This window comes from Pempheris klunzingeri, chromosome 20 (genome assembly GCF_042242105.1).
Source record: "Pempheris klunzingeri isolate RE-2024b chromosome 20, fPemKlu1.hap1, whole genome shotgun sequence".
NCBI lineage: Eukaryota > Metazoa > Chordata > Actinopteri > Acropomatiformes > Pempheridae > Pempheris > Pempheris klunzingeri.
Window position 1 is genome coordinate 9,305,136 of NC_092031.1, and position 27,378 is coordinate 9,332,513.

At 42.7% G+C, this 27,378-nt stretch overlaps 1 protein-coding gene across 13 annotated transcripts in view; it reads left to right on the top strand.

Moving 5' to 3' along the window:
• Window positions 1-21,141, top strand: part of tcf7l2 (transcription factor 7 like 2) — an 88,218-nt gene extending 67,077 nt beyond the window's left edge. For 2 of the 13 annotated variants that reach the window (XM_070851243.1, XM_070851251.1), the window contains 10 exons: window positions 3,903-4,035; window positions 6,672-6,774; window positions 7,799-7,885; window positions 11,970-12,110; window positions 12,208-12,370; window positions 12,682-12,789; window positions 13,482-13,545; window positions 14,304-14,354; window positions 16,191-16,263; window positions 18,900-21,141. In XM_070851243.1, the coding sequence (XP_070707344.1) occupies window positions 3,903-4,035; window positions 6,672-6,774; window positions 7,799-7,885; window positions 11,970-12,110; window positions 12,208-12,370; window positions 12,682-12,789; window positions 13,482-13,545; window positions 14,304-14,354; window positions 16,191-16,263; window positions 18,900-19,353 (1,377 nt within the window). In that variant the 3' untranslated portion in view covers window positions 19,354-21,141. Of the gene's footprint in view, window positions 1-3,902; window positions 4,036-6,671; window positions 6,775-7,798; window positions 7,886-11,969; window positions 12,111-12,207; window positions 12,371-12,681; window positions 12,790-13,481; window positions 13,546-14,303; window positions 14,355-15,540; window positions 15,614-16,190; window positions 16,264-18,899 lie in introns of all 13 variants that reach the window. The other 11 variants (XM_070851249.1, XM_070851256.1, XM_070851248.1 and 8 more) reach the window with 9 other exon arrangements.
• The last annotated feature ends 6,237 nt before the right edge of the window (window positions 21,142-27,378 follow it).

Consider the following 27,378-nt stretch of genomic DNA (forward strand, 5'->3'; position numbering starts at 1 on the left):
CTTTGGAATTTGGAGGCCTGAGAGGACCCCAATCCATCACGGCACTGTCATCCCCACATCTCTCTCCTCTCTTCCTGGCCTCCCGTCCCTGCCCCGGCCTCACTACAGCTCATTAGCGCCCCGCAAGCTGTTGTGACAACTCATCATATCATGACATAAAGCAGAGAGACAGAGGGTCTAGCCCCCCACCCAGCCACCTCCTGGGCCCACAAGGTCACCACCTTCACATTTAGGGCTCAAATTGGCCCTGCGAGGTGCCACCAGGCGGAAATGCAAGGCCAACAGCTTTTTCCTGTCCAGCTTCCACCTCTCTGTCTCCCTCCCTTTGTCTCACTCCGTCCTGCTGTCACTTTTTCACCCCTTATGCCTTCTCCTGTACCCCCCTCTCCCTCCCCAGAGGTCTGACTTGTAGCAGCTCATTCATTTGTCACTTCCAAAAGGCACTTTTCACATGCTGACAGGAAAGCATTAGTCACCAGCTAGTATAGGAAATATTTTATGCTTAAATATTCTGGTCATATCAGCACTGCAGCTTGTGAAGAGATTTAACACTTGCAGAGTTACAAATGGTGCCATTTATTAGCTATCAATGGCTAGTAGATGTACAAGTATTGTAGGGAGGCACCGTTGTGAATAGAGGGTGATTACACCGACACTGAAAATGAAATACATTCAATAATAGAAGCGTCTTTTCCTTTGAGCATATGAGCCTTGCAGCTAGAAAAAGAATAGAATAGAATAGAGCCAAGACAATATCAATAACCTAACCAGAGGCAGCAACTACTGCTTCTGTTTGTGTCTGCTGTACTTAAGTGTGCTGCCTGCTCTTCACACTGGCCTTCCTCTGCAGTAAGGCGCCGTATGTGTCCTAGACGTGGAAAGAGTCAATGTGCTCATTGATGTTTGTACAAGAGTGTGCTCTTAAATCTGCAGCGTCTTTTGAATGCGATGTCTCTTTTTAAGGCTCAAAAATCTGGTCATCATGACTGCAGAGCAATGTGTCTGTTTGTCTTCTGCTATATTTGTTTGTTGTAATGACGGAGTTAGTGGCAAGGATGCAAGTCAGCGGGGGTGTAGGGGCAGGAAATGTTCTTTCTTTTCCCCTGGCTTTTGTGGAGCAGGGAGAGTAAAGCCTCCCACGTTGACTGCTTTTGTTTCTCGGCGCTCTATGGGCTCTGTGCGACTGAAGCACCCAGCAGCCTGCCAGACGAGTCCTGCGCTTGTATTGTCCCACATTGGCCACAGGGCAGGTGCTGGGCCTCCTTTCCACAGGGACCACCGGGTGCTGCCTTGACGTCAGCGGGAGACAAAGTCGATGCTGCTTCGTGTGCGATGATCACATGGCATGTGGAGTGAGCAGGTGAGCTGACTGAAGACATCAGACCTTCAGGATGTCAACATCAGCTCACTGGCCATGTATGCATCGGGTGATCAACACTGGTTGCGAGTTTGTCTGATGACGCTGGCAGTGGATTTCTCAGGTTTTCCCCCATGTCAGCAGAGAGAACTCAAAAGAAAAAGCTCTAAAGGAATGTAAAAAGTTAGAAAGACTTCTACTAAACAGTCTGGCTTTTGTTGGAAAGCTGCAAAAGCAACCTGCATACTTTTAAACCAAAACTTGAGCTTATGTTGCAATGTTCTTTTCTTGTCTTCACAGCCAGTCACTGTCTGTAGTGGACTGAGCCGACTGTGGAGGCATTAGTCAGGCCAGCCCATTGCTATTTGCCTCACTCTGGGCTTCTTAGGGGGAAAAAAAAGAGCACTCTCTTGGACCGCGAGTGACTATGATGTAAATCGGCTGGCTTCTAGCTCTCTCCGTCTCCCTCTCTCTCAGTCCCATACACACCCTCTCTAACACCCTCTGTCTAAATGTGGACTCAGTGGATGGGCATTTTGAACTGTCTTCTCAATGGCCTGGGCCCCTGGACAAAAGAACTCATTTAAATGGCCACTAAAGCTTTTCAGCACCAAGAGATGAAGAATTGACAACATTCTTTCACATCATTACCCGAGGGAGGAGCGGGCAGTCGTGAAGGAGGAGGTTAGGAGGTGAGAGATAGGGGGGGACAAGAGAAAAAGAGGGAGACAGAAAGAGGGAGACAGAGGCCATCTTCTAGCATTCAGCTGCCGACTCATCAGCTGCATTTGGCAGCTGTCATAACCCCCATCCTGATTGTTTTTCTACCAGTATTTTTTTCATCTCTCTTTTCGAGATGTGCAGATCAGATCAGGAGCCCCATACGCAACGAGGAGTGCCTTGGTTTGTGTTTCTTTTTAACGAATCCCATTCCACCTACCGCCCCCTCCACCCTCGACACACAAACACATATACACACCCCCAGCCCCTCTCTCCTTCTTTCCTCCATAGCCTTTTCAGCTCAGGGCTGTGAATGAGTCCCAGGAGTCTCTCTGCCTCCCTGGAGTTCTGCTGGGGTTCATTAATCTTTCATTGGGACCATGGCAATAGGGAATGACCCCCTCCTTCCATTCCCCCACCACTGCCACTACAGAATAGAGGTCTAGATGGCCAGTCATTTACGGCCCATACAGATGGGACAGCTTTAACTACCCCAGTGAAAATTTAGCACAGGGCTCTGAATGGACTGTTGGTGTTTTTGGCTCTTGCACGGGCCTGATATTAACTTCAGCCTCAGACAACCCGGGCAGATGATTAGTTTTCAGCATTAAGTTCTGCTCGCATTTGTCTCGCCCTGGGCCCACAGCTTTGCATTTGTATTGTCAATGAGCATTGGGTAACTGAGCATCTTATGTATGTATGCCCCCCTGCCAACATCTAGTCCCATTAATGTTTTTCAAAGTCTGTTGGAAATGTGCCACAGTGGAGCTTTTTTTTTTTCTTGCTTGGGTTAAACTCACTAATGAGGGTGTGTGGCCTATGAGAAAGCAGATTGAACTCATGCACATATACACATGCACACACAAGCGGCTTGGTGTCTCGCTCCTCTCCCCCTGAACATATCATCCATGTTATGATAAGCCTGATTAGTGCTGCTTCTTTGACTGCTGAGGGCAGGATAAGGATGTGTGGGTAAAGAGGCGAGAGCAGCCTCTTCCACCAGCCTAATCTACAGCAGAGCCCTAATCTGGTTATCTTGTGGTCGGGGACTGTGTATTAGTGTCTGTCTCAGACTGGCCTGATGAGAGGGGCTGAGCTCCAGTTAACGCTGGGGCCCACGGCAGCACACCCCTAAAGCTCCACTGTAATCTTTGGGTAATTGAAAAAAGGGGGCCTGCACCACTTAGGAGCACAAAGAGAAGATTACATAGCTAAAACTAATTTGGCAAAAATGCAGAAATGGATTTTCAGCCCCGCCTCCTCTCTCCTAACTCTTTTATTACAATACACCCCTACCCTCCGTGAACCAGGCCCTGGGGGAATAGATGAGGGAAGGGGAGCAAGGAAGAGGGGAGACCAGGAGGAGGCATGAGAGCAGGGAGGAGGAGAGTCGAGCAGAGCGCTGACTGGAGCTGCTAATGACTGTGGATTTACACGCGCTGCCTTGATTTCGTGGTTTACAGATGATCGATTACTTGACTGCGACTGTGGTTAAAAGTGCTTCATCACACACCAGACCCAAATGTGAACTGGCAAACCCCCAAGCCTCTTAGATTGTGTTACTGAATTCCAGGGTGACACCGCAGAAGTGTTTTTAATTACAAACCACACTATTTTCACTGTGGTTTGGCGGTTTGCTGCCTCGAGAGTACCCAGAATTTGATAGCTCCTTTTTCTGAGAGCCTTTGGACCAAGTTGCAATTTTGTGGCAAGTGCCTGCAGCCTCTAACCCCTTATCCCAAATATTAACGCCTTTCCTTTTTTTTTTTGTTCCCTCCTTTCTCTCTCTCTTTTTCTCTCTCTGTGTCCTTCACCTTTCCCTCAGTCTAATAAGGTTCCAGTGGTACAGCACCCTCACCATGTGCACCCTCTCACACCTCTGATCACCTACAGCAATGAGCACTTCACACCGGGGAACCCCCCACCTCACCTACAGACAGACGTGGATCCCAAAACAGGTAAACCCCAATGTCTTTTTCCACTGAATGCATGTATGTTTGACTGGCGTGCAGAGATTTTTATTCAACATTGAATGTCAGTTAGCAGCATGCTACTTGATGCCAGCTAAAAACACCCATTAGAAAACAGTACAAGCGTGTTTTAAAGGTGTCAGGATGAAATTTCTGAACACCCCAGTATGTTTCAACAAATTCAGAAGTGAGTGTCAGAAGTTGAGAAACCTGCAGAAGCAGCTGTCCTTAGATAAGACACTTCACCTCTCGGAAACTGTTTGCACTGAAGGGTGTGTACAGTAAAGGTTTTATTATGCCCTGCCAACAAGGTTCATATATTCAGGACTTTGTTTGTCTTGATGGCGTCTGTCTGTCTGTAGACATAACTCACAGTTATTCTTGTATAACTACTTTCCTGTTTCATCTAGACACTACCCATATATTACATGACAATGCATTATAAAATAGAAGTGTTAAATTTTTCCATTAATTGCTTATAGAATGATCTCAGAAACGTAACTAGGTTAACAAGATGGTTACAGTCATAGTGTTAGTCATAGTCATCTCAAATGCTTCCTGTTGACAACTGCTGCTCTCATCTGTTACTGATTGATTTAGCCATCATGCTCATGAATGTGGTTTGGCTTCAACGAAAAGTGGCCTTGCATCCCAGAAAACAAGAACCTGAACAGTGGCTCATAAACCTCCTGTAAAACACGGAATTCAGCAAACAACCATGAATTCTCATGACCACATCTCCGCTTGCCAAGACTCCAGACAAGACAGACACTGTAGTTGGAGGTCCTCGCATCTAAATACCAGAGAGCAGTAATCATACAGAGCCCTCAACACTGTCTATCTGGAATTATGTCCTTCAACTAACTACACCAAAATCCACAAAATGGGAGATGTGACCGGAGCACTTGGATTCATACAAGTTTCTGGTCATCCGCTCTGTGCCCTGTGGATCTGCAGGATCAACAGGCTGGTAATGCACCAGAGTGTCCAGATTCTGCTCAAACACCCCTCTCCCACTACCATTTAGCCTACATTTTTAGGCAATTTTATTCATTTCCATGAGTATCTTGACCCAGCACTTCATTTTGTTAACTGCCATTCAGCCCGCCCTTTCAGGTAAATGCATTTTCAGTGCAGTGAATAATTTCATGCTTTCCAGTGGTCTCTGGTGAATTCAGTCAATGTTTTAGGTAATAATGTTCCCTTATTATGATGGCCCTTACAAGGGGAAAATAATGCGCCAGCTGCTGTTTAATGTAGTGCTTAATGGGGCTGCTTAATTGGGCTCAGTGTTTAATTAATTAATGAGCTATATTAGGTCTTCAGTGTTGGGTGGCAATGGGATAATGTTCACAAGGCATTCCTTTTAAATAGAACTTACCTTTGCTATAATTATATTAAAAGAAAAGTAAAGATTTTCGCTTTGACATGTTGTCCATCAGTACCAGAATCTTTCTCAAGAGTCCGTTCCTGGATAACCTGGATCTGCTGCAGACTTTGGGTGTAACCACCAACAGCGGCCAAGTTCTGATCTATGAAGACTGATCTGGCGCGGCTGTGTTGGCACTGGTCAAAATATCTGCAACAACAGCTGCACAGGCAAGCCAGCTGTGGGAAAGATAGACACATCAGCCAAAATGAAAGTCCCCTAGTTCCCGGTCTACTGAGCGCACACACCTCCTTGCTGTGCTTTTAGACATGTCTAGTGTTCCCTGTTTCAAGTTTGTCATGAGAGAGAAAGTTATTTTTACACCCAGCTGTGTATGAGACCTTCGGAGGTATTCATTCAGGGCAGCTTGTCAATGCAGTTTCTTTGCCTGTCAGCTGCCACAGAAAGTAAAGGCAACCCGCGGACGCTGTGATTGCTTGGCAATCCTCTCAACGAGAGCTGGTCCTTAAATGGGATATCTTTGTCACTGTTCATCTGCTAGGGATAACAAACTCAATTCGCCACTCTTGGTAAATCTGAGGATTAGTTGGCCAAATGGAGACCAAGGAGCCACTACATACACTGTGTTTCACATCGTCATTAACTGTGTCAAAACTTTTGGTAAACCAGAACATATTTGTCGTTAAATTGGTGCAGACTTTCAGCTCATAATCTGTGACTGTTGCATGTTCTAATATTGGTTTATTCATGTGTAATATCAGATAAACTCCAGAACCATCCAGCCAGTATGCCAGTGCAAATCAGCCTGACTCAACCTGTATTAGCAGCTCTCTGATCACAGAGACGGCTTTAATTATAATGTTGTGTTTTGTTAACTTCTAAACCTCAGTCATTTTATATCATTAGTCTTCTGAATCAGCAGACAAATATGACAAGAATCGTGTTGGTGTTTTCTCCTCACCTCTCTCCACTCTGCCTCTTCCAACACATTGTGCTGCCGCCGCCGCCTCAAAGGCCTTTGATCAGGAAGTGTGATTTAGCACTGTGTACATGCAAGCAACAAGCCCTCTTCCTCCCCCTCTTCCTCCCATCTGCACTCCTGTGATGTCTGCCCCATTCACATGTGAAACTCTCAACAAAGAATGAATTCAGCGCTGACAAAGATTTGGTTCTCTCTGTCATCATCTTGTCTGTCCACCTCCTCTCTATTCCTGTCATCCTCTTTCTTCCACAGGAATTCCAAGGCCTCCACATCCTCCAGATATATCTCCTTATTACCCACTGTCACCCGGCACTGTCGGCCAGATCCCCCATCCGCTGGGATGGTTAGTACCACAGTAAGTAAATCCTTCCCCTCATTACTCTTTCTACTGTATTCTCTTATGAGTTGTGTGCAAAGGCTGGTAACAGCCACATATTGTAATGATTAATAAGCATAAACTGTATATCAAGCTAAGTCCTTGAAGAGAAAACCAGTAAACACTAGAGGCAGATATTACCTTACATGTTTGTGTGCACACTGAGCACAAGGTTGTTGGTCTTTGTGTGTACAAAGTGAATTATGGAAGCTGTCGCCATCTCTTCCTGGTCCCCAGAGCGGGTCCTTTCTCTGTGTTTGAGTCCTCTAAAACTTGATTCCTTAACTTTCTACCACACTTATTCCTGGACCACAGGAGCCCAGTGCGGCTTGCTCAGGCCCTCACCAACATCAACTTGCTACTTTGTGGCAAATACTATTTTGCATGTCTCTGTATGGTCCAATTAGAGTAATGAACTGCGATTGCCCGTATTTTACCCACAATTCCACACGGGGGCTCTCCCCTGGTAACTCTTGTCAACACTTGTTAATATGACAAAAGGCTACAAATTAAGCTCTGTTAATTTAATGTTTTCTCACCGCGATCTAAATACCGAGAGAGGCCCCGAGCACAGCCATGGCGCCCTTTGATTTGCTGCACTTTATTTTGGTATAAATTTACATTCATTATTGTTTGTCTTTGAATGTGTAGACCTCAATTAGCGTGATGGCTCCATTAAAGAGACCCGCGCTTCGTCTTTAATTATCACAACAAAACACCTAGTTCCAGCTTGGGGAGGAACAGGGCCCCACTCTGTCGACACCGAGCGAAGGGTTATGAAATTTAATTAGCCATTGCTATCAAGATTTGTGGCATTCAAATTGTTCGGAGTTTTCCTCCCTTTGATCTGCGCTCTGCAATCCCCTAGATTTTTGTCCTGATCAAATGAGAATAAAGAGGCCCAGGGTGGGGAGAAGAGAGAGACAGAGGGCTTTACCTTCTCCTCTTCCATCAACCCCGTTCCTTTACCTTTTGCCTTTCTTCTTTTCTTCCCCCTTCCCAGGCAAGGTCAACCTGTTTATCCAATCACAACAGGGGGTTTCAGACACCCCTACCCAACTGCGCTCACTGTCAACGCATCCATGTCAAGGTGAGTTGAGCCCTAGGAGCTACGCACACACACACACACATGCACGCGCACTCAGTTACTCATAGATTCAGGTGTGTGTGTGTTTGTGTTGGCTGTGAGGGCAATGCACAAGCAACACACACGCACACTCACATGCAGAGACGGTGAGCAGCAACTTCTCCCTTAAGGAGAGCTCACACTCCCCATCTCTGTGTTCAAAAGGCCAATTCTCCAGTGTGAGGCTCCAGCTAGCTTGCTCAAATATTAATTATATTTATCATTTTCTAATGAGGCCCCTGAAGAACATTTACCCCCGCTGCATGTCAGGCAGATCTGAAATGAGCAGGGGCATGTCCTTGCTGTGAGTTTGAGCAGCCAGACAGATAAACAAACACACCAACTCTTTGAAGGGGACTAGATGATATAAACCGGGGCCTGACACTTGGCTAGTGCTTTGGTCCAGCCCATTAGGGTCTACCTCAAGTGCTGCTGTGGACATTAGTCCACCCATGGGGGGTATGTGTATTTGTTGCCATCTTGTATACATGTGTGTGTGTTTGTCAGTTGGTGTTAAACTACTTACTGTTCCCTTGAGGGAAGCATGTCGTCTGTATTGGTGGGAAGCGAAAATAATTAATTTTGGATGACTAAAAGCCCGTGATTTGTGGGTCTGGAGGAGCCAAAAAAGCAACACAAAAAAACAAACAGCCTCCTGCTCCACTCCCTCCACTCCTCCTCCTCTTCCCTCCTCCCTTCTACACGCCCCTGCAGCAGGGGACTTTGGATGGGGCTGGTTTGGAGTCTAGGGATGAGGCCAAGCTTTAGTTTAATTACAGCCTGATTGGAAAAGCAGCTCCTGAGGGCAGCATGTTTAGACCTCTCTGACATTGATGGATCATGTAGATGCAGGGAGGGAGGAGTTGCAAGGGGGGAATGACATTTTTTTAAAGCATAGCCCTGAGAATAAGGGAAAGCTGAGTTTGAAACCAGACAGTTCACTTCAGGTTTTTGCTGTTTCTTTTTTGTTAAACTCTCCCTTTAGTTATTCAAATATACCGTCTTGAATATTACTTTTAAATTCATTCTGAGAGCGATGTCTGGATTAGAGGCAGATTTGCCCCTCCCAACCTTTGCTGAGTGAGTCTCAGGTGCAAAGGGTCAGACGGTAGTTCTGTCCAGACATTGGCATCTGGCAGCAGTACCCAGCCAACCTGGGTTTTAAGTGACTGCTAATTTGGTCCCTTAATGACAGCCTCTACATTGTGATCATCCTATTTCCAGTGCAGTTAATTGAATATACTGGCTGGGGTGTGGGGGGACTGGCCATGGGGAAGAGCTAATGCCTTGTGATGAGGCCCCTAATTGAATTAGTATAACTGAATAGATGGAGGGCTCTGGGAGCTCTCTGGAGAATGGGAGGGTTTAACACATTTCCAAAAAAAAAAAAATCCCCCACCTCCATCCTCTTGCACGAAAAAAAAAAAAAACAATTTGTTGACAAAATCTAGTAAAAATCTGTCTAATTGTGTCAGCAAAATGGCAGAATCCTTTCATACATAGCCTTCAGCCAGTTGGTTTTGTTCAAAGAATGGACTAGACTGTTGTGATAGCTCAAACGATTTGTAGGGAGCAGGCTGAGAGGAGGAAATCGGGGAGAAAAGAGACCCTGGCCTTGTACTCTTGTCAGGAGCCAGTTCTTTGCAGGAGTGCGCTGCTTCAGTATCAGTCCCCTGTGCCATAGCCCGAACTGAATTAGGATGCAGGGAATGAATCTGGTACTTCGTAGTCCTGCAATGAGCACCTTACACCTAGGTCCTGTTAAAAAATGCATTCTTTAAGGACGGGAGGAAAAAAGAGCCAAGGAGAGTAGAGACAGTCAGTGGAGCAAATGAAAGACATTATTTTGATAATGGGGTTGGAGCCAGCGCAAGTCTCCTATATTGTGGCTGTGCGTATGTATGTGTGACAGGTGGGAGGATGTGAAGGCCCCTTTGCCCCTTATGCTTAAGCCTGCCCTTTGATATGTTCCCCCATCATCCTGCTCCCTCTCTTTTCCTTGGGAACGGGAGAAGCGCACCGGCCGGATCATTATACATTAAACAGGCACGGGGGCTACTGCTTCGCATTGGCAATTAAATGGCACTGGCTGACACTGGGCTTGCTGTGCCAGTGACCCCCCCCTTACCCCTCACCCCCACCCCAACACCGCCAGCCATTCTTACCTTTCAGATTGAGACGTAGGAGCCCCAGGGTTGGGGTGGGTGGATGGTTGTGGGTCTCCTCTGCGTCTCCCTCTCTGTGTTGATTAAATTGGTCCAAGGCGCTGCTTGCTGCTGATGAGCCCGGATGATGATGATGATGCCCCCACGCTTCAAAGGGATGGCCGTCATGTTTAAACCATAACCTGGGCCATGCAGTGGCAGCAGGAGGAGGGGAGGGAGGGTGAGAGGAAGCGAAGGAGCGTGGAGGTGGTGAGGGGACAGGGAGGAGTAGAGAAGAAGAAGAAGAGGAGAAAAAATAGATCTTGGAACAGAGGAAATTTTAACAAGTGCACAGAGAGAGAAGGAGGGAGGGTGAACAGGGAGAGAGGAAACGGAGTGAGCGAAGAAAATGCGGCAGCCCTAATGATGGGCGATATGCAGCCACTGTTGCCGAGCTCCCCATCAACGGATGACATGGCACAAACACCAATGTGTCAGTGATGAAGGGAGAAGAGGGGAAAGGAGAAAAAGAGGGAAAGAGTTTGAGGGGGGAGCACACTGGCACTCCCCTGAGATGGCCTCCAACAGAAACTAGTTGTTCCTGGCGAGTTTATCCTCATCATTATATTCTGGCTCGGAGCCATGCAGCCAGACACAGCCGGATAATGAGCTGCTTTAAAAAAAAAAAAAGAATTATTCCTCCTTTTTTTCTTCTCCTTCATCCTCCTCTCTTCTCTTAAATTTGTGTGTGGTCACGTGGAGCCGAGGCGCTGCGCTGTAAACATACACATGCAGATAGACGCAAGCGTTCAAATAATCTGACACAAATAATTAGTGTCATACATACACTAGCACATACAGTACGGCAGAGTCAGAGAGCTGTTCTGGCCAGTGAAATGATTTCATAAATAAGGGTTTCTGGCCTCAATATGTGGAGCGGTTGGAGATGATGAAATGATGATAGGAGTGCAGAGGGATCAAGATAAAAATGTCAGTGCTGCTGACAGTGCTGAATTGGCAGAAAAGAATAGGAGGAAGCAAATAGAGACCCAATACCTGAAGTGATACAAGGAACATTTTAATCTTCCTTGATAAGACATAATGGTTCAAGCTTTACCCTCCCAAAACCTGGCATTTTCATATCAGTGTAACTGCTAAAAATGCAGTTTCCTCAAATGTTACAGTGAATTGAACTTATTTGATTGACATTTGAAAGACATTCCCATTGTTACTGAAATCTTATTTGGAAACCATTTCCTCAGCTATCACAGGTGACAACTGTTAACAGGTTTTTGAGGAAGGTTTATACCTTTATGAAAGGGGCGTTCTTCTAGATCTGAGTAGTGCTTAATCAGTCTCAGTGCTGATAAAAGCAATGGATGGAACTGATATATCAGTCCACAGTCTATAACTATGAGTAGAAAGGTTAAAGTTGTATAGAGCCCTCATTTATTGAATCTATGACACAAACAGAACCCTTGATAGAGAATATTAATCTCAATGAGGTTGTGATTAAAGAGAGGTTAAAAACAAAATGTGCCTGGCTCAAGTGTGTTGAGTGTTTAGTTATCTTTGTGTGAGGTGTATAGCTGTCCAGGCTGGATGCTGTGATCAAATTAAATCATATGACTTTTGACCTAACACTCATTTTGAATAGTAAAATCTATCCTAATCGATTGGGAATAATAATTCAGGAACCAGCCTTGGACATTTTCATGTTGATGTTTGTATGTGCATTTATGTCTTTACTTGTGACTAAAGGCCAATTCCATTCCTATGAAGAAACACTTTGTATTTTGACATGTTAATTTGAAAACGGGAATGGAATTCAGCCCCTTTAGTCTTGTGTATACTTGTGCTCCATCTTCTCATTTCACCCGTGTCCATTCTGACGATTTACACAGTCTTCTGTCCTCTAGGTTCCCCCCACACATGGTGCCCCCTCACCACAGTTTGCACACCACGGGCATCCCACACCCAGCCATCGTCACACCCAACGTCAAGCAGGAATCCTCCCACAGTGACATCAGCTCTCTCAACAGCTCGTGAGTAGAGTTTCACTGCTCAATGTGTTAGTGTCATATGGCATAGCCAGTCATAGGCTGTCTCTGCTCACCTTTTTGCTCCCCTGGTATTCCACAGGAAACAGTCAGACGCTAAAAAGGAAGAGGAGAAAAAGAAACAGGTCCACATAAAGAAGCCTCTGAATGCCTTCATGCTCTACATGAAGGAGATGAGGGCCAAGGTGGTGGCTGAGTGCACACTGAAGGAAAGTGCTGCCATCAACCAGATCCTGGGGCGAAGGGTAAGTCCTAACAGATCACTAGACACACACCAACACTGTAATGGTCAAACTGAAGGGTTTATCAAATCCTATAATCGTGGCGCTCAGCTAACTTTATTCTATGCATGGGCACCTGGGATGAATGCGGTTAACAGCCAGGTGGGATAGAAGACAAGCAGAGATGTGGTGATTGAGGACCATGAAAATTAAAAGGTTTATCTGGTGACCTACTGGCCCAAGACTGGAGATTTAAGTACCAGTCCACAACCTGCATACCTATATTTTTCTGTTCATGGTGAAAATCTTTCTGTGTCTTCTTTCTCAATTTACAGTGGCATGCCCTATCGCGGGAGGAGCAGGCCAAGTACTACGAGCTGGCCAGGAAAGAGCGACAGCTCCACATGCAGCTGTACCCAGGCTGGTCAGCACGAGACAACTATGTAAGTTTTTAAGTTTACAAGTCGTAACGTAAACTTCTCTTTTCCCCTTTCACTAGGTGACATGACCAGAATGAGTACTTATGTTTGCTTTGTTCTTATCTAGCTTGAGGGATCCTGTAATTCCTGTATTTTTTGGGATATGTGTGTTTGAGACTGGACAAATCGCTTCAACCCAAGCCCAAGTTGCTATGACATGGAGGAATATTTGTAACAAATTCTAACCATGATGTTGATTATATGAGTCCGTGGTGAATATTCTAGACGAAACCCTAGACACTGACCCCTTAGTCCGCAGATTTTCATCAATTTTGTCCAGTTTTGGGATCAAGCTGGCCAGTGGAGTCTTCCATGAGCTGCCTCAGAGAAATCTGTCTTCCAAATCAGAAGCTCATCAAGATGTCTAGATGTTCACAGAACAGAGGAAAATAAGACAAAAGATTACAGAGAAAGAAAAAAAAAAAAAGAGCAGAAAAAGACAGAAAACAGAGAGAGGAGGGAGAATTCTGGTCTGGCCTGCAGTGGCTGTTACAAACCGGAGGGCAAAGACAGAAAAAAAAAAGGCAGAGAAAGAATGAATGAATAAATAAGTAAACACAAAGATGAGTCCTATTCTCTGTTTCATGTTTTGGGCATTCTGCAATATAATAACTAAGGTTCCTGTCTGTGTCTATTTTTTTCTTTCTATTTTTTTGGCGGCTAACCAACAGGGGAAAAGGAAGAAGAGAAAAAGGGAAAAGCAGCAAGCAGAGAGCAATGGTAAGTGAGCTGCAATTATCTCTCATATTAGAAGAGCCCCATCATGTGTCAGGCAGATGTGACATCTTGCAAGATAAAAGTCAAGCTAGTTTTTTTGTGTTATGTTTCTTTTGTGTGTGTGTTATTGTGCCTGGCTTTTTTTCTTCTTTTTTTTGGTATAGTAATGCTACCCAATGCAATATTTAAATGGTAGACTTGCTTGTAATACCCCCCCCCCTCCCTTTTCCCATTTTCCCCTAGCCTTCCCCAGCTAATAACAACTGAATATGCATGACCCCCCACACTCCTTCTCACCTCCCCTCTTGACACCCCCTTCCCCTCTTTGCCCCTTAGCGTTCCTCGTATTGTGATATGTATGTTTTGAGAATGTGAAGTTGAAGCATTGTGAGAGCCATTAACTTTGCTAGTGTTGTGTGCGTGGCCCCGTTTTATAATGCCTGTGCCCTGCAGATAGACTGCACTACAGTATTGTGTGTGGTGTGTGTGTGTGTGTGTGTGTGTGTGCCTGCGTGTGTGTGTGCTTGCTGGGCTGCCCTTTGCTTGCTTTCATGCATGCTTTTATATGAACATAAGAAAAATCACTTACATCTTAAAATTAAGGAGGTTTGCTAATTCTATGATTTATCCATTTTTACTCTCATGATCCATATTCTTCTGATCGTATTGTGAGGAGCAATGGCAACTTGTTATTATGTATTTTGCGCTCGTTTGGTGACGGATTTCTTCTTGAAGGCCTCTCTATCTGTTCTTTTTTTCAGAACACAGAGAATATTTTCCAAACCCTTGCCTTTCACTCCCTCCGATTACAGGTGCTAATGTCATTTTGAGTATTAAATTACTAACTTGTTTATTTTTTTTATTCTTCCTTTTGATTAATGTATATTTATTTATCAATGAATGTGCAATATTCGGCAGGTTTCAGATTAAATTAAATAATCTACACTTTAAAATATGCTCTATTTGCTTTGTTTGCTGCTTTCTTTTGTTAAAATGTTGCTATTGTTTATTTGACTTCAAGCTAGAATCTATTTCATTTAATTTACCTCCATTTACTCATGTTGCTAGATTAGTTTAGAGCAGTTTCCGTATCTTGACATAATCAAAATGCAGTATGCTTGAGGAACTGATGATTTAAAGTTAGATTATCATTGTGGAGTATGACCTGAAGGATGTGATGTCACGGTAAACCTCCTTAATCTATATGCTTCAGTAGCTGCACTTGTGCCTTTCCTATAGGCCAGCATGAGTTTGGCCTACTCCCCCTTTAAATCTGTCTCTACTCAGACAAGGCCTGGACTCAAACTGTCCACCACAGTATTCTGCTGTCACTCTATATACATCTGATAATGTCACAGTCGCTGGGTAGAGCTAGCAAGTGTCTGGCAGCTTTTCTGCACCAGACAGCCAATGTTGATGGAAAACCGTCAACTGTTTGATGCCAGGTCTAAGGAGTAGATTCCCTCTTCAGCTTCCAGCCTTTTTAGTCCTTCACTTGGCTAGGGCTAACTCACAACCATGCTGTTTTAGCAGCCTGCTACTGCTGCCTAGTTTTAGCACCTTGACCTTGCCTTTTTAAAACCATAGTGCACTGATAACATCTAGCACTAAATTAATCCACTTGCATTTGCTCCACTTATATCGCCTCAACCAAATGCGCACTTCTTATCTGCAGCTTTAACTTTAGATTACACAACTGAAAGCGATTGTTTCGATATTAATGCCATAATTTGATCATTTGCATGCATTTTGATTGTACTAATGTCTGAAACACTCTAATTGTGTTCAGTCCTGTCTTTAAAGGCACACTTGAGAATGGCTTTAAGGGAGTTTTGGGGGGGATTTCTTGCACAATGAGCCACTGCCAAGCTTCATAGATTCACTGTTACCTGTTTTTTCTCCTTATTTCTCTCCTCCTTTTGATTTCTGTTCCTTATGTTTTTGGTTTTGGTTCTATTCCTCCTCTCTGCTGGCTTCCCCTCCCTGTTGCGGCATCAGACCTGAGCGCTCCTAAGAAGTGTCGAGCGCGCTTTGGGCTCGATCAACAGAATAACTGGTGTGGCCCGTGCAGGTGTGTATGGTGTGTGCTTGCACTGGCCAGGGCCAGGTGAAGGCTGGGTAACTGCACACTGGGACCTCCTCCTTTGCTCTCTGCTGCTGCCTTTTCTTCTTCTTCTCTTGTCTTCCCTGCCTCCCTCCCTCCGTCTGTCCCGCCAGGCTATCATGACCTCTCAGCTTCCTCCAGCCACGCCCTGCCGGTCTATCTCTAGGTTCCCACTATTTGATTTTTACCTCTTATTTGGGAAGAAGGGTTTCAACAGCATATGCCAGAGTTTTTGTGTGAATGTTGTCTGTGCGTATGTGTTGATGAAGAAACATTTCTGGGGTTACAGGGGCTTCATTGCAGAATGTATAGTACAATAAGCCTCACTGAGATTGGTCAGAAATCCTAAACTGGCAGGTCGGGGCTCGGAGGATCTGGAGCCTGATGGCTTGGTCGATATGGAGGACATCCCAGTGTTGCCAGCCTAAACCTAAGCCCTGGCTACATGTTTTTGTCTGTGCAATGACGTGTCCATTTTCTTTTTTCTTTTTTTTTTTTTTTTTGTCTCTGTGTGTATGTTTGTGTCTACCTCTTTGGCTAACAGATGCAAATACCCCAAAGAAGTGTCGTGCCTTGTTCGGGCTTGACCAGCTGAGTTTATGGTGCAAACCGTGCAGGTATAACTGCTGTAGTACCAATGGGAGGAAGACATCCACAATGAGCAGCTTCTTCTCCTTGATTATTATATCCCTCTAAAACATGTTTCCATCAGTGTGGTAACCGATGGCAAACTCTTCTGCTCTTTTTCCTTACTGAGGAGATTCCTTCTATAAATTCCCTCACAGCAATTTTCGCTCATTGAACTCGGTTCAAGCCCACTGGCAGAAAATGGATTTCTAAATAAGATTACTGAATATTTTATCTCAACAAAGTATCTCTCTGCAAGATCAAGGTTTCCTAATGTAATTTGGAATAACATTTCTTACAATCCAACTTGCTATGGTTGAAATCCATTTTCTCTCCAGGCAGTGGATAATTCCCTCCCATCTTAACTGTCATGTTTGTTCTAATTGGCGTCCTTTTTATAACAATGTTATGCTTACAAATTTAGCCCTGCTTTCTCTGAGGGCCTACTCAGTGACACTCTTTTCTGTGCCCTCTTCCTCCTCCTTCTCCACCTCTTCTTCCTCCAAACTCCTCTTCAATAACCCTTACTTAGTCCCTACCTGTTGTCTTTCTGTTCTGACACAAGCAGTCTTTGAATTGGGAATATTTTCATGGTAGGTATTTGTTTCTGCTAAGTAATACCCTTCTCTGTGTCTGGCTTGCACCACACCCTGCCCCACTTTCTTGACCCAACTCGTCAACGCCAACCATTGCAACACATTGTCTCTTAGTGCCGCTACACATTTCATTTGTTTTAATGATTAAAATAGGTCGACTCAAAATCAAAATTTAGCAGAGTTCTGTTCGATTTTTGTCTTTAAGAGGCAATTTTTAGCCGTATGTAAACCAATTTCAAAGATCATTTCTCAGTTTTTGTCATATTTAAAACGTATTCTTGTAATATCCAACAAGAATTAAACAGATCACAGGCATTATTGTATTAAAGATTTCTTTGAAATAAGTAGGACGTACCCTTCAGCCACCTCCACACAGTCCGCCATTTTTGGCTGTCTTGTCTCCCTTGTATTATCCCTTAAACGATAATAGCAGATCATGAGATCAGGAAACTGGAAAGTGCGATAATTCAGTCTTCATCTTAGGAGCCGAGACTTTAAAAGTTCTCTCTGGGCTCCATTTTCTAAAAGATGCATCTGGTGTAATTTCCCCAGAGAGACAGAAATCAATAACATACACAGACACATACTATGAATCGATATGTCTGTTAAAAAATGGATATTAGCTCATTTGTTGCAGTTTGACAGACAGTTATCGGGAGCAAGATGTGTATGTAGTGGCAAAATGATACCTTTTTACAGCTGGTCGATACTCCGCACCACCCAGTGTAGAATGCACTTAAAAGCCTCATCCCTACCCTTTTTCAGACTTTTCTGGTGTTCTATACTGTCTGGTGTCGTGTGCTTACACTGTCGAGCTTATTGGAACTGCATGCCTGTCTTTCACCCTAGCATGCAATCAAGGTTTTGTGAGCCTTTAATGTGATTTCTCGATGTCCCTCTTCCTTTTCATCCTCACCAATCTGCTCTCTCTGCTCCTGTTTATGTAGATTTTTCACCTCAGAATTACAGGAAAAGGTCGGACTTGACAACCTTTAATTAAACAGTAGATCAGCCTTTTATGTTCCAAAAGCCTCAATCTTTCTTTTTTTATACACCTTAGTCTTCTTTTTACCTACTCCATGTCCCTGTGAGTCTTAAATACTAATACTCCATGGCCTTCAGGCATCTTGATGATACAATGGAGAGCTGAGAGAGGGGTCACTGCCAGGGTCAGGGTAAAGATGAGGTGGGCAGAGATTCCCCCTTAACCAAATCTGAACACAGCCTTTGCAGCAGAGTCACCATGGATGAATGCAACAATCCCCTACTTTCCCAACAACCCCCCCCCCACACACACACTCCCTCCCCTCCCATGCTTGTTCATCAGGTTCCGCTGAGCGCAACGGGCCTGGCCCCGGGACTCAGCAGGCAGGGGGAGGGTCCCGACCCCAGGCAGAAATGCAAACGTGATGCCTTGACCCTTCATGCACACACACTTGTGTCTGTGGGGCAGATGCAGCGTAGTGTGGATCTTGTTGACTTTTTCGCCTCGTATCCAAACTCTGTCCCCTGAGGAGAAGAGAGAGTACAGCCAGTTAGAGGTAGAGGAGTGAGACAGGTCCAGGAACCTCACATTGCTGTAGAGAACTGGCTGATCGCAAGCCGTAGCTCTGCCTGTAAGACAGGCTGAGTTTACATCCAGAGAGCAACCATTACTACATCTAATCTGCTTCATTTTGTTTCCTCATAATCATCATCATCATCATCATCACCATCTCTATGTGCTTTTCATTTCCCTGCTGCTTCCTGTCCAGGTGCTTCACCTGTGATCTTTCCTTCATGTCTGTCCTGTCTGATGGTTTAGTATTTTGAAATTGACTGTCATTTCTGCTAGCTTACTTCTTAGCACGAGGATTTCAGAGCTACTTAAATGCACCTGAAAAATGTTATGTGAAACCAGTTTCAGATAATGTTTTTTTTTCCTATTTAAAAACGGTAAAGGTGCATTTAAGCCAGCAACAGTGCTAAGAGGCAATGCAGTTTGAAGATGTGATGCTAAAAGATGTTCTCTGTCTCGCCTTGTCCCTCAGGAGAAAAAAAAAGTGCATTCGCTACATCCAAGGTGAAGGCAGCTGTGCCAGTCCTCCCTCTACGGACGGAAGCTTACTAGACTCCCCCCCATCCTCCCCCTCCTCAGTGGTTCCCTCCCCCTCCTCAAAAGAGTCCAAACCTCAGACTGAACAAATGCAACCTCTCTCACTGACTATGAAACCGGCCCACCAGCCACTCCACCACCCGCACCTCCTGGCTGGGCCTCCACCATCTTTGGTTCAGCTGGAAAACTCTGCTGCAGCTAGCAAAACGCCCGGCGCCTCCTCCCACAACGGAGCCCTGGAGCACGGTGACGTCTCGTCCTCGCGGCAGCCGGGCTCCTCTGTGGCGTCCTCAATGGCCCGGCCCTCGGCATCGCTGTGTCATTCCCACTCGCTCCTCCCCTCCACAACCCCTCAGCCTCTGTCGCTAGTGACCAAGTCTATAGAATAGTCTACCCTATTCTTCTCCTCTTTTCTAGCTCTGCACACACACCTTTCTAGGCCCTCTCTCTGCTATATTTCACTTGCCATCAGTTCTTTTCTCTTTATGTTTCTGTGCCATAAGGCTTTGAAATTTTAGTTTTTGTTTTATTAAAGTTCATTGGTCAATATTTGACCCATCATTATCAAAAAATCTAATTATTATAAAGAAATGATACAATGAGCTGTAGTATAGCTTTGTGAATCTGCCAAAATTTTTATGAATTTTGTTTTGTCTTTTTTGTAGTGTTAAACAGTGCAAACAGAAAAATTATTTAGTTCAACTTCAAAATGTTTAAAAGACGGATATAAAAAGGTAGGCTAGATTATTCAATGAGCCCTTTTCTTGAAAGAGTTGGTTCTCCTTCTTTATTTGTATTAAATACGAGCTTGCGAACCAATCATTTGACATCTGTTCAAACTCTAGGAGGGCATGAGGCTAGCGGTGACACCTCTCTGAGGAACAACTTTAATTGTGATGTTACTTGTTCTTGTTTAAATGTACAGAATAATGGGGAGGGGGGGTTACTGTGTTAAATATGCATTCTTCCACTGCGTTGTCTTTTTCTTTGTTGTTTACCTTTTGGGGCGGAGTCAGGCAAGTTGGGTGGGCTTGAGGGGAGGTCGGGGTGGGAGTGTTGAGGGTTATTAAATTCAAAATGTCACAACGCTAGGACCAGTAGTATTTATTGCTTTAGAGATTGCTTGTCGTATCTTGTATGTGTCTCTTTTTGACCTTTTTTTTTCTTAATACATTGTACAAATATTTTTTCTTAAGGTAAGCGACTTATATATGAATGATCCATTTTTACAAGGAGGTTTTAAAAGGTAAATCTTTTGTTATTGATTTCTTTCCTCGCTGAAAACCTGGATTCCACTCAGTGTACTGTGTAGATCTCATGAACAGAAGTATGCACAACTTCATTTCAAGAAATGCGTCTATAAGCCATTTTACAAAAAGAAGAAAAGAAAACTTGAAACAAGAGACAGTGGGTACCGTGTCTTCAGTAGTTGGAAAAGTGTCTAAAGCCCTTCTTTTTTATTGCACAGTCACATCTCTCAGACTGTAGATTCGTGTACAGACTTTCCGTGCCAAATTTTGTGATAATTTTCTCTGCCCCTCTAACCATGCTGTAGGGATCTTTTTTTGTTTTGTTTTGTTGTTGTTTGTTTTGTTTTTTTTAATTTCGATACCATTCTTTGCTGTGACGTTACATAGATTGCTATGTATGTAGTATAAATGTTGCTATAACAAATGTGTTTGGTAGCAAATTGTCAAATATTAAAATTTAAACTTAATAAAAAGGCGGACATCATACTGTATAAACCCACAAGGGCCAAATTATGTATATTAGGAGGTTCATAAAAAAACTATTAAATACAAAAAAATACACAAACTGCCACTTTTAAGTACACTACTACATATAGGTAGATAGAAAAAATAGGCATGTTGATGTTGCAAGAGGCTGTAAAAAAAGCTACAAGAGAATCATCCACTCGGTGCCATTGTAGTTGACATGACGCGACTGTAATCTGTCGATTTCTTCTCTGGTTTATTAAGATGCTAATGATAAATAGTTTGAATGTTTCCTTAACGGCTGTGATGTTCCTGTTCTATTTTATGCTCTTATCTTTTTGTTTGTTTGTTTTTTCCTGTTATTTTAAATGGTTCCAAAACCATGTTTTTTTGTAATGAATAAATGTTTATGCTGTACAGTCTCTGTAGCATGCAGTTCTGTATTAATAAAAGCAACTTAGTATGTGCACCTCTTTGTCTTTCTTTTATTCTGAAATTCATTGGCAGGTGCAGTGACCTAAGAAAATCTTTAAACAGCATCTCAGCAAAAAGCTCTTGTTCAGCCACAGTTCTCTTCTGTGGTTTTTAACAGAGAATCACCCAAGGATATGACATAGTAATTAAAGTATCTTCCTGAAATAGAATCATGAAATAAGTCTATGATCTTTTCTTCACTTACCTTTTGAGAACCATGTCATTGTGCAGTAGCCAAATCAGCAGTAATTATGTTAAAACTCAGAAACCTTGTTAACAGAGGGCACATGTTGTATAAGCACCAACAGGAAGTAAGAAGCTATCAATGACATAGTCATCTTAGTCTAACTGTCAAAAATTTAAAGAAAAAAAGTCAAGGCAATACTTTCTGGAGTAAAAGTTTTACTCATTTGGACACAAGACAAATTCCTAAAATTTTCACTGCTGTTGCACACATGAAAAATTGACAAAATACTTCATATCAGTTATTAATCTATATGCTGCTTTCAGTCGTTCAATCCATCATACACGTATTATTTCACAAATCCATGCAATAATAACACTTAAGCAATCTAATAACAGTTTTCTTATTAAGTGTGTCTTGACCTGTTCAAAAAATAAATTACTCTAGAGCCACATGAATTTCCATTTATGGGTTATAACAATGACAAAACTTTTTCCGGGTGTGAATGTTTCACTCAAATAATCACAAAGATCACTTAAACTGCATTTCCTCTACCGTACGTCATGGCAAATGTGAAATTTTAGACTGAACATCAGCTAAAACGAAATGCTGTGTCCTCATTCATTTGATGAAAGAGAATACCTCTCTGAAACTAAAAAAACACATTTACTTTCCACATTGTCTCTTTCTCCAACATTACCACAAAGCGACAACTGCTCATGTTTTCTGCTTTTGTCTCTGTGGTGTTGCAGTAATGCACTATTTTACCAGCGTAAGATGACACTGGAGATTACACTCCATGAGATCACTATACAATTTTTGATTTAATATCCAGCTCAATAATGTTGGGTCATCATTCAAAAAAATCTTTTTTTTTTGTCCAGATTTTGGTACATAAACAAATATCAAAAAAATCAAAGTAGATCTGTCTTGTATCCAGGTGTTAACAGCTCAGACAGACTTCAGACGGTCCACAATGGGCATCAAAATGCATCTTGAAAGCAGCTCGACCACTTGTGGTTAAAGTCTCAGCTCCATTTAGATTTCATCTAAGAAGAAACAACTGCCGCTAAATAGCAAAAGTCACATCTGTACGCGGCCATACACACAGGGCAAGAGTATCATTGTTAGTATCTAGTTCACTGTCAGGTACATGTTGGAAGATTTGTTGTGCTACATGAGCGGTACAAATTTGAATGTAAGGGGGTTTGATTTAGTTGTTTGCCAAGTAACAAAAAGAGGACAGAGAAGACTGGGTTGTGCAGACATTTATAGGGAAAAGTGGAGGGTACAGAACAGCATAAATGTGTTGAGATGACTGCAGAATGATGCTGGAAACATACATAGAACAAATCCTCACCTGACTATAATGGGTCATACCTGTGTCTCATCCAAACGGAGCTCTAGTCCTGAATTACTTATTACTAGAAGTGATAGTAGGGAAATTCTCCATTCCCTTGCTTCTCTTTATGTGGAGGCCAGAATTCATGATTAGCTCAAAGCAGCACTTCTGGAGTAGGCAGAGATTCAGTGACGTGCTGGAGAACAATTAAACAAGGTTGTTTGTTGGGGCTCCTACTATTACTGTGTATTGTGTTTATCCATTTACTCATAAATGTGAAGTATTCTGACACCAACGTAAGGCGTCCTCAACACATTCAGCACTTCAAACCTGCCTTTCATACATAGGTTGTTGCATGTTTTATTACGGTAATGATTTAATTTTGCAGTGGGTTTTAGAGTCATTTTCTTGCAGTTTCATCTGTGAAATGTTGACCTTGTAGCATTTCAGTTCCTCCATGGGAGATGTAACGGTAGTTATGTCAGGAATCCTGTGTACAAATTTTCTGTATTAGAAGCAGCCCACACTCGTTACATTGCAGTCAAAGCTGTGTTGTTTGGGTCGGTCTCCACTTACATGACATTGTCAATGGATCAGCAACAGCATGAACTTGCAAGGAAACAGTGTCTGTGTGTACATGCTCGCAAGTGAGTGCAACCTTTTATGGTTTCACTCTACGCACACTGAGGAGAGCAGAACTGATTTCTTATTTATTTGAAGTTTGCAAAGTATCCAAGCAAACTTGCAAATAAGTATTAAAGTGTGTCTGAAGTATAGCATGCACCATAATGTAAAGTACTCCTCTAGTGAATACCAAGCAAAGAAGAACTGAAACCAGAGGGATGAGTTCAATTGTGATCAAGCAAATGTGGGACTCTTCTTTGTTCCCTTTGAATGTATACAATATGTACACTTAATGCATCTGTGTGCAGTATATCCTTGAACTGTAAACCGTTAGCGACATATAACATGGGAGCGTCCATGACGGTTCTATTACATTTCAAGGAGGAAAGGCGTTGTATACCTGAGTAAAGAAATTACGTTTTTTGATGTCAGAGTGGCATGGAGGAACAATGTTGAAGGCCATCGCTGCAGGCAAGCATACAAATCAGAAAACATTGCAAAACATTAAATATATCCCCTAGGTTACAATAAACAACAACACAAAAAGACATTGTTTTGGATGTTATTACCAAAAAGAGATGTATACCACTGACCCTGATCATGGTGGTAGAAAAAAACTGAAAGGTCGAAGAAATGTCCGCAGCATAGCATAAACATCTCCAATCTCCTTTGCTGAAGATGGAAATACCACATATTTTCATAGAGCTTCATATAAACAGATTTATGCTGTCCTCTGTAATGACAATCCTCTTTTCACCCCAATTACGTTTAATATGAAGTTAAAAGAAACTTAGATGGAGGGTCACTGTTCATTTTCTTGTTTTGTGTGTGCGTGTAGACTAGTTTTCGAAGGTGCTATTTAGTTTGGAGCCATTGCTTTTTGCGAAAGTACTTCTCATCAGCACTCTTGAAGCAAAACAATTAAGAAACCTGAGTTGCACAGATAGTTTAAAAGAACATATTGAAACCATTTCCAATGCGTCGACGCCCGGCTGTGACCTTGATCAGGAAGGAGCAAACCGTCATTCATTCCTCATGCACTTTGATATGCTGTTCCCTGAAGAAGACCACTGCTCACCCAATAAAATTCATAGGTTCAAAAAGCACTTGAGTAATTGTTTGGGAATTGGAATACTGCGTGAGTGTGCTGTTAGCACTGATCTTGACCGTACCTCATGATCCCAAGATTTAAGTCATGTGTCAAAGGATGAACTGGAGTCCATTGATTTTTTTTGCAGGATTGTAGGAAAAAACACAGATGTGAAGGATGCTGCGGTAACGTCAATACTTATTACAAGTTTGCACTCTACAGTGTAGGTAAAAAGACTGAGAAAGATGGGGGCAGTAAAAAAAAAATACAATAGAGTGAGGTCTGTTTCAAATGATGATGTATTCCCAAACAGTGGAGTGACAAAAGAACTTAATTCAGTATGTTACAGTGCAGGTAAAATGCCTTTCGGAGATCTTTTAGAAAGTGCTTTTTGGAAAAAGAATATATTATCAGAATCACAGAGAACATCTGACAGACACAAAGTGCATCTGGCTAAATTCTACATTAACCTAAAAGTGGACTGTGGTGCTGCATTATTCCAATTAAATTATCATTTTGTTTGGCTCTTATCATTTTTGCAAAAATTTGATAAAAAAAAAAACATTAAAAACATTTCAAAAATTGGCAGAAGATGGGAGGGCTCTAAAATCACTGCAATTTAGATGATTTTTTAAAAACTTAAATGCAATGTCTAGTTTTGATATTGGGTGACAGGATGCACTCACCTTTTTATCTTGGTGAGGGAAATTACATTTAGGATTATCTATTGCTACATGTTTGCCATATGTCGCTATATGCTTTGTGCTTTGGACATACAGATAACTGAGTTGCATGCAACTTTGGCAAAATGGATAAACTGATACAGTAAACAAGTAAAAGAACCCCGGGATGTTATGAGCCTGGGAAGTAAAAGCATTTTGCTTTGAGAAATGTTAGTGGTTACTTCTCACATACATCATTGGCTTTGATGCTCAAAACCCTTTGTCTATACCCATCTTTAACATTTTAAATACATAGCCACTTAGTAACTTGTAAACTAAACATCCCCCTCTTTTCAAAAACTAATTTTTGAAAGAATCATCCCACTCTTTGTTCAGTAACAATTGTCTTCTAACCTTGAAGAACAAAATGATACAGATGAAAGGTAGGTATTTTGAGAGATTTTTTTTCTTTCCTACAATATGAAAGAGTCTCTTTTATCTGAGAAATAAATAGGGGCTACCACACAAGGGAAATTTTGGTACAATTTGGTGCACAATGCTTTCCCTAAAGGACTATCCTGCGGTGTGCCAGTAACAAGGCCATCTTTAATCAGAAAGATTTTGGATCCATTAAGGCCATATTGTGTGTATTGCACTACAATAGATTCTGAAAAGAGGGACAATGAAAGCAGCGATCAAGTGCACAGAGAGGAGGAATAAGCAACAAGGAGCGTAGGGCTGTTTAATCAGAGAAAAATTTCAGCAATTCAGACCAGAATATGGGGAGCCTTTTTCCTTTTACAGCTCGAATCGCTCATAAGGCTGCAATCCTCCTTGAAAATGAAATGCCACAACATCTGATGTATGAAACCAAAGGTCATGCGGAGGCAACAATAGGGCAACGGCACAGAACTGAAAGAGATCTGAATATCCATCATGTTTAATGTTTATCATAATCAGCCAACATCCTCAGCATATGTGTGACAAGTGACTATGACTACACAACTATAAAAGTGTTATTCAAACCACACCTACTCAAACCACAGACATCATGAATGATCAGTAGCCATCATGAATGATGAAGTCAAAGGAGTACTGTAGCTGCAGTTGTATAAGGCTGATTTAAAAAAAAATGGTCTGAAATGACTAGCTGATTAACCTGTTATGTGACTGACAATTATTGACAACAATTGTGGCAATAAAGCAAAGATGTCAAATATTTCTTGAATACAACTTCACAAATGTGAGAATTCACTTCATGTCTGTTTAACATCATTGTAATGCTTTAAATATGAATAAAACATCTTTATTAATGGAATAAATAATCATATTAATCAGTTACAAAATAGGTTAAAACTCTGCAGTTCCACTCAGTTCTACGGAGGTTTTTAGCGTATTTCAGCTCATTGTTTTGGTTTTGTGGTCCACCAATTTATTGTATTAGTTCACTCTTACAACTCTTATCAGTGCCATTTCCCGTCTTGGCAGCAACTGTTTAAGAAATAAAAGCTCTAAAACACCATCTTCACACTACCAGCCCAGTACCAAACACACCAAAACAGAGCTAAAATAAACCTGAACACTGTATTTACATTCATCAGGTGGCCAGAAAATGACTGAACTGCTGATGATGCACCGTGTAATCTGGATCTGTGAATAACCAACGGTTTGCTAGCAGGTTTGTCATATTAACTTCATAAGGCGATAATATATCAATGTTCTGTTCACAGCTGGTTTCCACTGACCCCATGTGGTCATAAAAATCACTTACTTGACCTCTTTAGGCTGCCGATATTGCACAGCACAGCTCACACTGGTCATGCAGAGAGGAGCCAGAAACCTCTGCAAGTCACCATTAGGTCACTGGTATTGATTAACAACCCTGTCAATGCTCTATAGAAATATACTGTTAATTACGTTTTATAGGACATTAAATATCTCATTCATCACACTGGTCATTGTTTGAGCAGGTATATGGTTGAGTGTTTATTATAGGGTTATTTATAGAGTTGAGCATTTGTGGGGACCAAGTCTCAGTGATTATAGAGCAGAAACAACTTGAGAGCAAGTGTGAGGCCAAGACCAAGAGAGAGAGAAAGCTGCAGAAAAGAGGCGCAGCATATATACAGGTGTTAGGTGTATGTGCTGCTGTCTGGATGTAGGCTTGTGTGTCACCTTCCCAGCACAAGTGCCCTAGTCCCTAATGATGGCGGTGTGCAGCGAGCTAACTACCCTCACAGTGGAGCGAGCCCCCAGGCTAGTGCCACATCTCTCCATCAAGGCCTGCCTTCATCCCGCTTTACACTGGGCCCTTTCCAAAGAC